We start from the raw sequence: 15,267 nt of genomic DNA on the forward strand, positions 1-15,267 counted from the left end.
TGTTTGGCTGGGACCATATAGCTATGAGGTCAGCCGTCTCAGTATGAGACCAAGACGTCCCCCTGCCTTTTTTCGGGGTGCTGGTGGATGGCTGAGCCATCCTGCCTGGTGGCAAAGGGGAGCCGCCGCACAGCTGTGCCAGGAGCAGCCGAACTGTGCCCGTTCCGAGGTGAAAATGGCGCAGGAATGTGTGTAGGGGGTCACTTTAAATTCCAAACTTTCCCTTATCACTTTCTACAACCAAAACATCCGCCGGCAAAACTTACAACTTCCCGCGATTCTAGCAACGCATGCGCACAAGTGGCTCTAGGGTTAGGGTTACGAGTCTTAAAATGCGCCGCAGCTGTGCCGCAGCTTCCACAGCTGCATGGCAGCGGACGCTGCAATTAAAGCTTGACTGCAAACCACGCATGTCCCGGACCCCGACCCATTATGCGACGCAGCTGACACGGAGCTTTTAAACGGGCAACTTATATTTGCGGCGTAGCAATTCGGACGTACCGGTGCAGCAGCTTACATACGGAGATGCGCACGTACGCCGCAAATCAAAAAGAAGCGGAAAAAAGCAGCACCTTTTTAATGCCGCTTCTTCCCGCTTGGGGCGTGCGGGGGGCGTGTTCATGACGGCATTCAGGTAAGGCCCGTCTGAAGGCTCTACCTTCATGACGTCATGAATACACCCCTTTTTGCCCGTCTGTATCCCGCCACTGTTGCGTTAACAAGACTAATATCTAGACAATATAATTCCTTGACAAAATACCAAAGCAGCATTCTAGAAAGACCAGCTTTTATACCCAACAACATATTTTTCTAGTTTTCTAGTGTATGCTTGAGTCTCTGATATCAGTCTGTAATATTTGAACAGGACACCAGTCAGTTACCCAACACAAGAAGTTAAAAAATGCACAACTGCCAATGGCTCCTCCAAGTATAACATAAGACCCATATGTGCTAAATGATTGCTGCATGGCAAACTAAATACAACTACCTTCCACACTGCCCAGTAAATTTGCTAGTAAGTACAGATTTTAAGGTGATGACAAATAGCTGATAAATTTTTACTTTTAACTAATCTGGGCTTCTTTGGCAGTCTAAAAAAAATGCTTAATTTTCTCAATCAACCAGTTTAAACGTCTTCATGCATTTATCTTCCTTACAAGTCCTAAGACTGAGGCCAGTCTAGAAGGGTCTAATCTTAGAGGTGTATTACATGACTTGTCTACAAAATATCCCAAGTTCAGACCCAGAAATCTGGACTGAAAGTACACCCATAACATCCAGCTGGAGTTACTATCCTGCTCCCTAATTTGCTACAGTAGCAAGAAAAATAATAATAATTTGTGTGTATGAAAATTATGTGTCTAGGGAATACATTTGCTTTCAAAGCAACCTCCTCAGCTTGCCTTGGAAACAATAATTCCCTTATCCAGTGCTTCATGGAGACCTAAGGAGCACTAACAGCCTCAGAAACAAGGTACCGTAAATGTGCCCTGGATGTCTTATTTCCACTTAAAGAGAAGCACTCATATATTTCCAACCCCCCCCCCCAAAAAAACTATATTGAGTTTATTCTAATCTAATCTAGCCCAAAGCATATGTATTGCCCATCCAGATTTAGAATTATTTTAAGTAATAAGAAATCAGAGGAAACATTTTGTATGAGATATCAGAAAGCTGCTAACAAGTAGAGCACTGAGTTAAATAGCCAATGGACTGCACAATACAGGATAGTTTCAAACATCAAATTGTTAGTACCATTTTGCAGATCTGAGGTTGGGTAGAGGACTATTGCAAAGGGTAGAGGCTTGGAACTGAAAGCAGAAACAATATTTGAACTGAGGAGTTTCTACTCTGAAGTAGCACACTAAAATGGAGGTAGATCATTCACATATGTCAAGGATAAACCACATCCCTCTTTCAGCTATTTACCACTACTTATTATACAAGAAGTATTTCAATAACTCACTTTGATGCTGCTGTAATTGCACCCCAAGCTATTTTTAAGAACAAAAATTAAGCAGATAGTCACTGAGGAAAAGGTGCCAAACTATATTCTAGAAATATCATGCTGTGTTATACAAACCTGAGAAATGTATTCCTACACTTTTCTTTTTGCTTGGCAAGCAATCTTCACTCTGCACTTCTGCACAACATTTTTTCTTAAATTCAGGATAATATTAAAAAGCCAGACTACTTATATTTATTTTTTCATTACTGCTGGAATATTATAATAATTTTAAATGATTTTATTATTTATTATTTATGAGAGCCAGCATGACATTGTGGTTATTTATAAGACTGCATATGGCTTTCCATTTGGCCAACTTATTACTAGGGACAATATAATATAATATCATACAGGGGTCGGCAACCTACGGCCCGGCGAGGCCTTGGGACCGGCCCCAGCCTGGTCCTGCCACCGATTGCCACCCCCGCCGCAGCTTCCGCGCCGCTCCAGGCACCATTTTGAGTTCGGCCCCCCAGTTGTCTGAGGGACAGCAACCCAGCCCCTGGCTCAAAAAGGTTGCCTACCCCTGATATAATATTTCCTCTGCAAACTTGATGCACAGATCAAACAGAAATTAATAACTTTTTAAAATGTCAGTGATAATTGTAGAATATATTAAACATAGTGTAGTGATCTGAGCATTGAACTAGAACTCTGGAGACCAGGTTTTGATTCCCCACTCAGCCACGAAAAAGAAGAGCCCTCCCTTCATGATAACTGTCATCCTTCGGCCTGCGAGGGAGTGACCAGGCAGGCCCAGCTCCACCAGGGCTAGTCTGAAGAAGAAGAGCCCTCCCTCCAGTCCATCTGCCTTGGTCCAGGCCTCAGAGGGAGGGAAGAACCACTGGATCTCATCCCCTTTCCCACCACCATTCCCTTCTCCTTTTGTGTCGTGTCTTTTAGATTGTAAGCCTGAGGGCAGGGAACCGTCTAATTAAAAATAATAATTGTAAGTTGCTCTGAGAGCCATTAGAGCTGAAGGGCAGGGTATAAATACCATAAATAAATAAATAAATAAATAAATAAATAAATAAATAAATAAATAAATTGAAACTCATTGAGTGCCCATGGGCAAGTCATATTCTCTCAGACTCAGGGGAAAGCAATGGAAAACCTCCTCAGAACAGATCTTGCACAAAAAAAAGTGTAAGTACACCCTAGGGTTGCTCTAAGTCAGAAATGACTTGAAGGCACTCAACAACAATTTTTTTATTAACTTGCTCAAACAATGGCATATGCTTTGGGGATTATAAAACATTGTTGTGTGTGCCCTGGAGCCCTGATGGCACAGTGGTTAAATGCTGGTACTACAGCCACAACATTGTGAGTTCGATCCCAGGGCTCCAAGGTTGACTCAGCTTTCCATCCTTTCGTAGGTCAGTAAAATGAGTACCCAGCTTCTTGGGGGCAACTGGCTTGCAGATTGCAAACTGCTTACAGAGTGCTGAGGTCTCTACTAAGCAGTATAGAAATATAAATGCTATCACTAAATGCTGTTGTGTGCCTTCAAATGGTTCCAACTTATGATGACCCTATGGCTAATGAGTCACAGGGTTTGCTTGACAAGAGTTGTCCAGACGGGGTATGCCTTTGCCATCCTGTGAGGTAGAGATAGTGTGACCTGCACGAGGTCACCCAGTCTCCACAGTTCCAGTCCAATGCGCAAAGTACTACACCATGCTAACATATTCTGCCATTATCACTGCCATTTTAAAAAGTCATCAATTTCTATTTGATCTGTGTATCAGCTCTGCAGGGGTAACATTAGAACTGTTGTCCTTTGTAATCTGACAGTCAAATGCAAAGTCTTAAACAGTGGGCCCTTGGTATTTGCTGAGGTTTGGATCCAGGGCCCGCAAAATCCATGGATACTGAAGTCCCATTATGTACAATGGTGTAGTAAAATGATATCTCTTACATAAAATGGCAAAATCAAATTTTGCTTTTTGGATTTTTTAAAATACAGGATGTTTTTATAAATACCGTATACAGTCATCCCACCATTTCCATGGACTTGAGATCCGTGTCTTTCGCATCTAAACAAGTGGGACATGGAGAGGGAAACAATGGGCCGTGCACCCATGGCATGCACATGCAACCGCCTGCGAGAGCACCCCCAATTCAAGCCAATGGGGATTCAATATACTCGCATTTCCATTTTCGCAGGGGTAGTGGTGGTGGTGTCCAGAACGTATCCCCTGTAAAAACAGAGGGGCAATTGTATTTTTTCAAGCCATAGATAGCTGAATCCAAGGATATGGAGGGCCAACTGTAACAGTGACTGATATAACAAATAATGCATTAGACAATAACAAACCATATGTCAGTTTTTAGCAAGGTTATTTTATGTTTCTTTCTCCATTCCCTAAAGGTATTTAGGTTCCTGTGAAAATGAATGATTCTACATCTGCCATCTATATTCACTGTTTGTATAAAGGTTGCATTCTGAATAGGGGAAATGATGGGAAGTTAGGATGGTGAAAAATTTAGTCCAGTCTGGTGTGTGTAGTTTTATACATTAACTTTTCTGAAATGCCCATTTTTAAAGGACTGTGCCATTTTACACAGTGACACAAGCTAATTTCCCACTCAATATACATTTAATAGTGAGTTACAGCAAACCATAAACGTCTACTGAATGTCTCTGTATGTATGCATATGTCACATTTATGCATGCTTCAGTACATATTGAAAAACGAAGTTATTCTTCTTCTTTGTACTTATCTTGTTTCATTCTAAAAAAAAAAAATGATCTAATCATTCCACTTTGTAATTTGCATTTGACATTACAACAAAAGAAACGCATGTTAGTTTTGACCAGAAATAAATTTAAAACAAAGCAGAGTGAAACTGAAGTGAAAACATTCTGGAGACACTATAGCAGATCACAAATTCTGGAAAGTGATAAATTAACACTTAATTAAAAACGGATCAATTAGCACTTATAAAAAAAAATCTTTCCATTTGCCAGTTGGTGCTAAGCTTGCCTTGTAATTAGCCTCCCAAGCAGGCACAGATGTTTGGCTGTGTATGTAATGGACAACAAAATATCACTGACCCTCTCCATTCCCACAGATGCTGTGGATCATATCCAAAAAGCTAATTTGTATTCCGTACTCTTAGATCACTTCACTGTTCTCTCACTAACTCATGGCATCGAGTAATAAGTGCCTAACTGATGTAGGTTAACTATAAAATCATAGGTTCTCCCATTAAATTGTTGTCCAAACACATAATTACAGATGCAAATGAATCTAATGTAGCTTCTTTTTTAAAAAGTGTGTGTGATTCCCCTGTACCTTATTGTGATATTTGCGCTTGTTAAGATCACAATTACTTATAATACCTGTTGTAGGCAGGTGGCTAGCCATATTCACTGCACCATCTTGACTGCCATCTGTGTTTTCCAACTATTCCTGACCTTCCTGTGACATCTGTACCCCATTTCCCAGCTGTTACTACATAAGCAGGATAGCTAATAATGAAACAATAATTAAATATTTCTGATGCTGAGAGTATATGCAAATTAAAACTGTCTCTGAGGTCCAAACCAGTAAGCTGTTGAAACTTTTGATTACTAGGTCACCACTGCACAGCACATTTTTTCCTAGTGCTTGAAATCTCATTTTTTGTAGCAACTAGTCTTTAATGCAGATATTTGTCAATGCATTTTTAAAGGATATGCAAAGAAAGGCTTTATTAATAGTGGTGTTTTAGGCCATGGGTGAGGAAGTTCCACTAGGTTTACTACTTTGATAATTACATTTTATCAAAAGGAAGAATGATGAGCCAGCGAGTGACTGATCCCCACACTGGCTATATCACACACACACACACACACACACACACACACACACACAAAGCCTTAACTCCAGTTCCACTATATGAACATCAACAAAGTTTCTGAAATTTTGTTACAAGGCATCTCACCTGTTCTCTCCCATTTGCCTACAGCAGGCATGATGGAGGTGAGATGCATAATAACAAAATTCTGACCATTTCATTATGGAACCTGTCCTGATTCTTATAGAAGTCACCTCTCTTTCTACCATGGATCCCTTTTTGTAAAATGAAGATAATGGTGGTCTACCTTACAACAGCATTTCCAAAACAAATGAAGCACTCTGCAATACATGAACCCAACATTTCTACATTTCTTGGAACCAAACCCTTGTTATACGCTGGGGTTTGGTTCCAAGATCCCTCGTGTATAACAAAATCCATGGACGCTCAAGTCCCATTAAATATGACATAGCAAAAGGGTGTCCCTTATAAAAAATTGAAAATCAAGGTTTGCTATTTGAAATTTATACTTTTTTTGAACGTTTTCAAAGCATGGATGCTTGAATCCGTGTATAAAAAAATCCGTGTATAAGAAGGGCCAACAGTATCATTAAACATAGTGGCATTTATTTCTGAATAAACATGAACAGGTTTGGGCTTTGTGAGTACTATAAATCCATTAAGATATAGTGATGGTGTCTGCAATATTTTGGGGCCTATGTGCATATTTGGAAATCTAAGACATTGTCCTGGGCATCACAACAAAATGGCTATCATGCATGGTCTGAACCTTAGTACACAAAACATTACCCCCCCCCCCCGTGCCCCCCGCACTTCTGAATTCACAGTGATATTAGAGATTATCCTTTCATTTTTCAAGGCATAGAAAATAAGTGGGTGACTCTGCAATTCTTTGCTCACACTATACCAAAAGATGTACTCTCCAGTGATGAACTGGAGAATGTATCTGTGGGTCCTTAGTCCCTGATAACATCTAGTTTGATCATCTATCACTTACTTGAAAGCAACACTTTACTGATCCTGACCAAGAACTGGAAGAAAAATCATGTACTGAATCTTTCTAAGTTCTCTAGCTCAGAAATGAATCATAACAAATAAAAAAGTGGCTTACTTGTAGAGATAATATTCAGCTTGATCCACATGCTCGCGACAAGAAATGTTGTCTATAAACTGAGGGAAATAAAAAAAGCTTTAGAGATACATAGCACAATATCTTAAGTCACATGTAAAATTGTGTGTGTGCACAGGCATGTGCCTACAATTTGCCTGATAACTTATGACAATCCCCTGAATTTCATAGTTTTTCTAGGCAAAGAATACTCAGAGGTGGCTTTGCCAGTTCCTTTCTCTGAAATAAAGCCTCGAGCATCTGACATTGGCAGTCTCCCATCCTACTTTTTAGATTGTAAGCCCGAGGGCAGGGAACCGTCTAACTAAAAAGATTGCATGTACAGCGCTGTGTAAATTTACAGCACTTCATAAATAAAGGTTAATAATAATAATAATACTAACCAGCTTAGCTTTTAAGATGAGACGGGACATGGTGCCTTTTAGGGTATTTAGACCCTCTTATCATAGCCTTAATTCATTTTTAAAAAAATTAAAGAGCATCCAAAGCATGATAAAAGTATTTACTTCATAATTAGATAATGTTGTGTATTGAGAGAGCTTTCTCTTGGATCTATCCCTGACACAGGTCTGTTTGATAAGGTCACAGAAGACAGCCTTCTTGGCTGATGCTACCAGGCTATGAAATTCCTGTCTACAAGGGGCTAGGCCAGAGCTCCTCCACTCTCCTTTCAACAGCAAATAAAGACCTTTTTACTTAAACAAGCATTTGGTAATTAATTAGTTTCAGGAGAGTCTTTTTTATGCAGGGAGGGTTTAAACAGCATTTTTATTTTTATACAGGCGTACCTCAGTTAACAAAACTCTGACAAAGAAGCTCTTTTTTTACAAAGTCTTTTTAAACTTGCCTATCTCCCTGTATCAAAATTGAGAGGATGGTGAAGGCAAGCTGGGGAAACACAGATCTTCAGTGTTGGGTTACAGCAGCATCAGTGCAATAAAGCTTAACCTGGGAAAGAATGGGACTCTATTCTAGTCAATCTACTGTAGCGATGTGTGCCTTCCTACAACAGCCAAGATAAATATCAGGTGTCTATGAATCTCTTATGTGCAAACAGAATAACAAACAAAAGGAGAGAGCAGATAAGCCTGCCTTTCCAACTACAGCCACCACGTTAAAAAGGCAGAAATTTATTAGTTTGGCCCTCAAAATGAAAATCATAAACAAACTGGAGACTGGTGAACGGAAAAAAAAAATCATCTCTGGATTCATTATGGAAATAGCTTTCAAGTGTTCTCTCTAGAAGAGCCAGAAAGTTTTTGGTTACTTATGCAAGGCTTACCCCTGACCTTTCACATGTGCATATTGTTAGTTTTGAATAAAATGATTGCTGAAACACGTTGAAATGCTTTTTTTTTTGTTATGTAGGAACCAATTCCTATTCTTTCCCTGTTATTTCTTCCTTTGATCCCAAAGTTTCTGTTAAAGTAATACCCAGGAACACATTTAAGCCAAACAGCTACCATTGTACAGATCTGCATGTACGACTGATTTATTATTATTATTATTATTATTATTATTATTATTATTATTATTATTAGCCTTTATTTATATGGCACTGAAAATTTACACAGTGCTGTACGTACAATCTTTTTAATTAAACAGTTCCCTGCCCTCAGGCTTACAACGTAAAAAGAGATTTACAACTATTCCTACTACGACTGAATATATCTGTGTTTTATACAATGCCCAAACACCTGCAAGTCTTTGGTTAATTAACCTTTGGTTAATTAGTAATTGTTAGGGTGTAATACTCTCAGTGAGTTTAGGATTACAAACAAAATTGTAGTAATGGATTTGCTTGCAATCAAGCACAAAATATGACGGTAGATACTGGGAAAAAAAGTTTAAAATATTGTAATGTAGAATGTTTCTAATATTCAGTATTCCAGCCAACCAGTCATAATCTATTATAGGCTACTCCACTCCATCGTTACTGCTTCCATCTGGTTGTCTGTCCTCTATCCCTACAGCCAACAAAGATACTGCTGCATCACTTCACATTGGACTGTTTTGCTGAGGAGGGGGAGTTCTCTTACTGATATCCCTTTCTTCTATGGGATTGTTAGCCATTTGACTTCATAAGCAAGAGGAGTCAAAAATTTAATCAGAATTAAACTGTCGAAGGATCCTACATCCTTGAATGTCTTCCTTTTCTTTTAGAAACTTGTAGGATGGCAAAGCAAGTCTTATATTATGGGAAGATCAGTTGAGAGTATCAAGCAATGGTCACAAAGTAGGGAAGCAATACCATAAATAGGTCTTTTGCCATTTCAACAAAAAAGCAAATACAGTGAACCCTTGTTATACTATCTATCTATCTATCTATCTATCTATCTATCTATCTATCTATGGTATTTATACCCCGCCCTTCAGCCCTACGTTGGGGTTTGGTTCCAAGATCCCCCGTGTATAACAAAATCCTTGGATGCTCAAGTCCCATTAAATATGACAGTAAAATCATTGAATCAGAGTTGGAAGAGACCACAAGGGCCATCTAGTCCAACCCCCTGCCATGCAGGAAATCACAATCAAAGCATCCCCGACAGATGGCCATCCAGCCTCTGCTTGAAGACCTCCAAGGAAGGAGACTCCACTACACTCCGATGGTGTCCCTTATAAAAACTGGAAAATCAAGGTTTGATATTTGATTTTTTTTTTAACATTTTCAAACTGTGGATGCTTGAATCAGTGTATAAAAAATCCATGTATAAGAAGGGCTGACTGTATAAAGTAATTGAAACAAGTAATCTAAGCAAAAATGTGTTAAAATCTGAGTAAGCTATGAAAGCCACAGAAGTCAGCTTTTTTTTTTTGGGGGGGGGGTACTAAACTGCTATGTTGGCATGCAAAATACATATGGACCCACAAGAAATGAATGGCATCATCTAGACCAGGGTGGTTCTGATAAATGGCTGTGCTCCAGATGTTGCTGGACTACAATATAACAACTTCTGCAGGCCACTTTGCCTACTCGTGATTTATATAGATACTACTATATCCATAGATAATTTCTTTGGGAATGTGGACTTGGATCATTCCACATTTATAGGACACAGATAAGAGTAGAAAGCTAGGAAGGCGAGAAAGGAACACACCCAAAACAACAGTAGGATGTTCAAATTTGGAGAGATCGCCTGAACATTTACAGCTGTTGCTTCTCCAGCGCTGTAATGGGAAAAATAATTACGTATATATGGCCAAACCAAAAAAATCTGCTTTTCAACTCTTAAAAAATAGCCAGGAGCTCTAAGGGAACTGATCATGAGATTATTCCTCAGGTAATGGATGCAGCACCAGGGACATATAATAACATTTACCCTAACAGCCAAGTGCAAGGCAGGACTGTCCTGACATTAGATAAAGTAAAGGTCTCCTTCCTTCCTGTGAGTCACCAAAAATCTAATGAAATGAGTACAGCAGCTCCATCCACAGGGTTTCATAAGACCTGTCTATTGATAATGGCAAGCTTCAAAGTATCACAGAAGCTGCTAGTGTGAGAGTCAAATCACCAAAGAGTTAGCTCCTCTCCTTGGGGAATGATCACTTGGTGGACATGGAGACCCATATTTCACAGTATTTGTTGGGGAAGGGCAGCAAACACCTGATCTCAAGTCCCTGGGTGATAGTGAAGAACAATCACCCATCCTCTCTGCTTTGGCGCTTAAGGGCATATGTCATGCATGAAAGAAGCATATCGAGCTATCTATAATTATCTGTGAACTAGAAGGTGTCAAACAGGAAGCAGCTGCTTTTTCTCTGACACAGCAGAATAGAGGACATCCAATTAAATAAACAAACCATATGTTTGTTTGTTTTACAAAACAGTTTTTCACATAACACTCAAATAACCAATGCAACTTTATACCACCAGATTTCATTATGGCCAACAATTTAAATACCGTAGGTTCCAGGGGTGGGAAACATACTCAATGAAGGTAAGAAAATCAACAGCTATTAATATAGTTGATCTTTTATTTATTTTTTGCTAGTTTCTTTAACATGCTGCCTTTCTACTAAATTGAACCAAAGGCAGCTCACAAAAGATACTTTATAAAAAAAAGTACAATTTTAAAAACACGATTAAAAACATCACATTAATATAACAAGTTAAAAATATAAAACCATTGAAAGCATACAAAAGCGAACATCCCTAAAAAGCCTCTCTGGGTGCAGTTATATACAGTATTAAAAGCCTGCTTGAAGAGAAATATTTTTGCCTCCTGGCAAAAGGATAGAATCATAGAATCGTAGAGTTGGAAGAGACCACTAGGGCCATCCAGTCCAACCCCCTGCCATGCAGGAAATCCAAATCAAAGCATCCCTGACAGATGGCCATCCAGCCTCTGTTTAAAGACCTCCAAGGAAGGAGACTCTATCACCCTCCGAGGGAGTGCATTCCACTGTCGAACAGCCCTTACTGTCAGGAAGTTCCTCCTAATGTTCAGGTGGAATCTCTTTTCCTGTAGCTTGTATCCATTGTTCCGGGTCCTGTTCTCTGGAGCAGCAGAAAACAAGCTTGCGCCCTCTTCAACATGACATCCTTTCAAATATTTAAACAGGGCTATCATATCACCTCTTAACCTTCTTTTCTCCTGGCTAAACATCCCCAGCTCCCTAAGTCGTTCCTCATAGAGCATGGTTTCCAGACCCTTCACCATTTTTGTCGCCCTCCTTTGGACACGCTCCAGTTTCTCAATGTCCTTTCTGAATTGTGGTGCCCAGAACTGGACACAATATTCTAGGTGAGGCCTGACCAAAGCAGAATACAGTGGCACTATTACTTCTCTTGATCTAGACGCTATACTTTTATTGATGCAGCCTAAAATTGCATTGGCCTTTTTAGCTGCCGCATCACACTGTTCACTCATGTTCAACTTGTGGAGAACAGGAAGCAGGCCAGCCTAGCCTCCCATGGAACCAAAGGGTGGGAGCAGCCATTGAAAAGGCTCTTTTTCATGTACTCACCAAGTAAGCCTGTGGTGGCGGTAGGAGTGAGAGAAATTTTCTCCTGAAGATCTTAAGAGTTTTAGTAAATTCATATGGGGATGTATGGCCTTTCATATAGGCCTTTATTACAGTTGGCCCTCCTTATCCACAGATTTTTTTATCCACGGATTCAAGTATCCACAGTTGAATATATATACAGTGAGCCCGCGCCATACATGGGCTTCATTTCTGCAGCTTTCAGCATACACTGAAGCCATGGGATAATGTAATGAATGGCGCGTACGCCCATGGTGAGCATGGCACCATGTGAACATACCCTATTATTTTCAATAGGGTGTGAGCATATACGATTTTCCCCTTACGCAGGGGTGAGGGTGTAATGACTGGGTCCTCCAGTCATCTGGGGACTTCCCCTGAACCACAAAGGGTTAATCTGGGGGGAGGTACATGCTAATGAGAGCTGACATCACATGCTAATGAGCAGCTACATCATAGCTGACGAAAGGCTCACCTGGCCAATCAGCAGTGCCAGAGCGGCCTTTTCAAGAAGGTTCCAGGAGAGGACTTTAAATACCCTGTAGGACCATGCTTCCTTTGTTCTCCATCTTTGTGTCTGTTTGGGGAAACCAGCTGTGTGCTTGCACAGAGGCAGGCAAAAGTGATACAAGTGGAGCTAGGCAATGAGGGCCAGCTCCTTGCATCCGAGAACTCAACAAGGACTGCAAATCCCATCCCTGTGTGAGTAGCTAGGAACTGTGTTAGTTAGTGCATCTAGGTTTTTGTTATGTTTATCTAATAGCTTGCCTGAAATGAATACTTTGTAACTATGCTTTCTATACCTGCAAGGCAAGGAGGCTTTGCATGAATGATACCTTCCTATCCTATGCTATTTCTTTAAAATAAATATCTTTCTTTAAAAGTATCTGCTGGCTCTCCCTGCTCCTGTACACGCGTCTTAGCTCGGTTGCGAATTGCTCAAGTTAGCAAGGAAAGGAAACTAGATCTCTCCCTAGCAAGTCCCAGTGTGTGCTTAGGGAAACGTAGTGCATTGAGATTCACTGGGTGGTGGCAGCGAAGAATAGGACCTCAAGAGGTCGGTCTCATCCAGCTCGGCAGGGAGTGGGAATGGAGACCTAGGAGATCCTAGAGGGGAAAGTGTGAAGGGGACACCCTGGGAGTAAGAGCCACGCACAGGGCTGGTTGCTCCAGGGATCACCCCCAGATCACCACAGGGGGAGATCTAGAATGGATCCCCAACATAAGGGAAGAGAGAACACTCTGTGTGTGTGTATTCTAAAAAGCAAACCTTGATTTTGCCATTTTATGTAAGGGACACCATTTTACTACTCCATTGTGTTTAATGGGACTTCAGCATCCATGTATTTTGGTACCGGGGGTGGGTGGGTCCTGGAGCCAAATCCCAGTGGATACCAAGGGTCCACTGTATGTCATAGCCAATACTTTGAACTGTGCCTGGAAATGAAGCAAGAGCCAATGAAATTGTTTTAACAAGGGAGTTATATGCTCCCTATAATTGACCCCATTTAGCATTCTGGCCATAGCATTCTGGACCTGCTGAAGTTTCCAAAGCCAGCTCAATATAGAATGTGTTACAGTTGATATTCTTCTTCAAAGTGAAAGACTGCAAAGCTCAGCAGCAGAACATATGTATCATGGTATAATTGTTGGTATCTTGCCGAAAAGATAGCGGGCAGCTATCCCCATTTTCAGTGGGATAGTCAATTCATTCTGGGTTCTAACATGAGAGGAGCTAACCAATGTACCCTGAACCTAGAATAGCTTCTTTTCAGATTACAATCCCGATCAGACTCATTGTTTCAGTTGAAATCCTGAATACATCAAGATCCTGGAGAACTGCAACCACACTGGATTAGTGGACAGATTGACTTGGTATTAGGTGGCTTCCTATGTTCCTGTTACATAGGTACCAAATCATGTAGGGCGCAAGCAAGCAACTAACAGTGTTGGAGTCCAGCTGCCATCAACTCTGCCCAGAGAAATCAATGATGAGTAATGATGGGAGTTATAATTCAATCACACCTATGCAGCCAGTAGTTTGTTTTTAGTATATTAGTATATTATTTTAGCATTTTATAGTGTTGTGTTTTGTCATCCATTTTTGATGGATGTCTGATATTCCACCCTTTAGTGGAAAGGGCATTATAAATAAACATAATTATTATTAGCCACAAATTGTCCTTGCCCTAAAGGGAGAGCGGGCAGCTATCCCCATTTTCAGTGGGATAGTCAATTGGTTCTGGGTTCTAACATGAGAGGAGCTAACCAATGTACCCTGAACCTAGAATAGCTTCTTTTCAGATTACAATCCCGATCAGACTCATTGTTTCAGTTGAAATCCTGAATACATCAAGATCCTGGAGAACTGCAACCACACTGGATTAGTGGACAGATTGACTTGGTATTAGGTGGCTTCCTATGTTCCTGTTACATAGGTACCAAATCATGTAGGGCGCAAGCAAGCAACTAACAGTGTTGGAGTCCAGCTGCCATCAACTCTGCCCAGAGAAATCAATGATGAGTAATGATGGGAGTTATAATTCAATCACACCTATGCAGCCAGTAGTTTGTTTTTAGTATATTAGTATATTATTTTAGCATTTTATAGTGTTGTGTTTTGTCATCCATTTTTGATGGATGTCTGATATTCCACCCTTTAGTGGAAAGGGCATTATAAATAAACATAATTATTATTAGCCACAAATTGTCCTTGCCCTAAAGGGAGAGCACAGTGTATTTAGAAGTTCATGCTTATCTTTGCAACTCCTGTTTCTTGGGAGTTCAGAGTAGGCAGGTGAAAGGGAAGCAAAAACAAGCAGCAGGAACAACAACTCTATTGACACTCACATGACCTCTCCATGCCAGATACACTTTATTCACACTTCAAGACTCAGAATCTTATCTGATGGCCTAAGGGGACTGGGAAGTAGTGTTTCTTCTGAAAAGCATTAATCCTATATCAACAGAAGGTGAGCTCAAGAGCTAGATGAGGTATGCATATTTAAAAATATAAGAAGAAAAAAGCATGACAATAGAGATTGCAGAGAAAAACCAAATCATGCCAAAGCAAATTAATTAATTAATTAAATCATACCTATGAGTGTGGTCTCGGCAAAATGCCAATCTAGTACCTGAATAAAGAAGCAGCATAAGCAATACAGCAAAAATATTTCAGTGAATAATCTTTTAGAAGAAACATGCCACATCTGTCCTTGCAGTTTTTAATCCAAATGGAAGCTTGTGTTCTTACCCGAGATACAGTTAAAGAGCTGACTGGAAGCTTTCTCTCATAGGTTCTGTCCATCAAATTGGCCAAATCAGCTGTAGAAATAAAATA

General features: G+C 40.2%; 1 protein-coding gene across 3 annotated transcripts in view; it reads right to left on the bottom strand.

The window, feature by feature from the left end:
* The window catches only part of MRPS27 (mitochondrial ribosomal protein S27), an 81,104-nt gene that overhangs the window by 46,992 nt on the left and 18,845 nt on the right, over positions 1–15,267 (bottom strand). Inside the window, exons 1-3 of one of the 3 annotated variants that reach the window (XM_089494047.1) lie at positions 15,181–15,208; positions 6,924–6,982; positions 3,992–4,743 (exon numbers count right to left, since the gene is read on the bottom strand). In XM_089494047.1, coding sequence (XP_089350173.1) covers positions 3,992–4,044 — 53 coding nt within the window. In that variant the 5' untranslated portion in view covers positions 4,045–4,743; positions 6,924–6,982; positions 15,181–15,208. Of the gene's footprint in view, positions 1–3,991; positions 4,744–6,923; positions 6,983–15,180; positions 15,252–15,267 lie in introns of those variants that run through there. The other 2 variants (XM_089494030.1, XM_089494038.1) reach the window with 2 other exon arrangements.

Source organism: Sceloporus occidentalis, unplaced genomic scaffold (assembly GCF_023333645.1).
Source record: "Sceloporus occidentalis isolate IW3139 unplaced genomic scaffold, rSceOcc1.0.p SCAF_1, whole genome shotgun sequence".
Classification (NCBI taxonomy): Eukaryota; Metazoa; Chordata; class Lepidosauria; order Squamata; family Phrynosomatidae; genus Sceloporus; species Sceloporus occidentalis.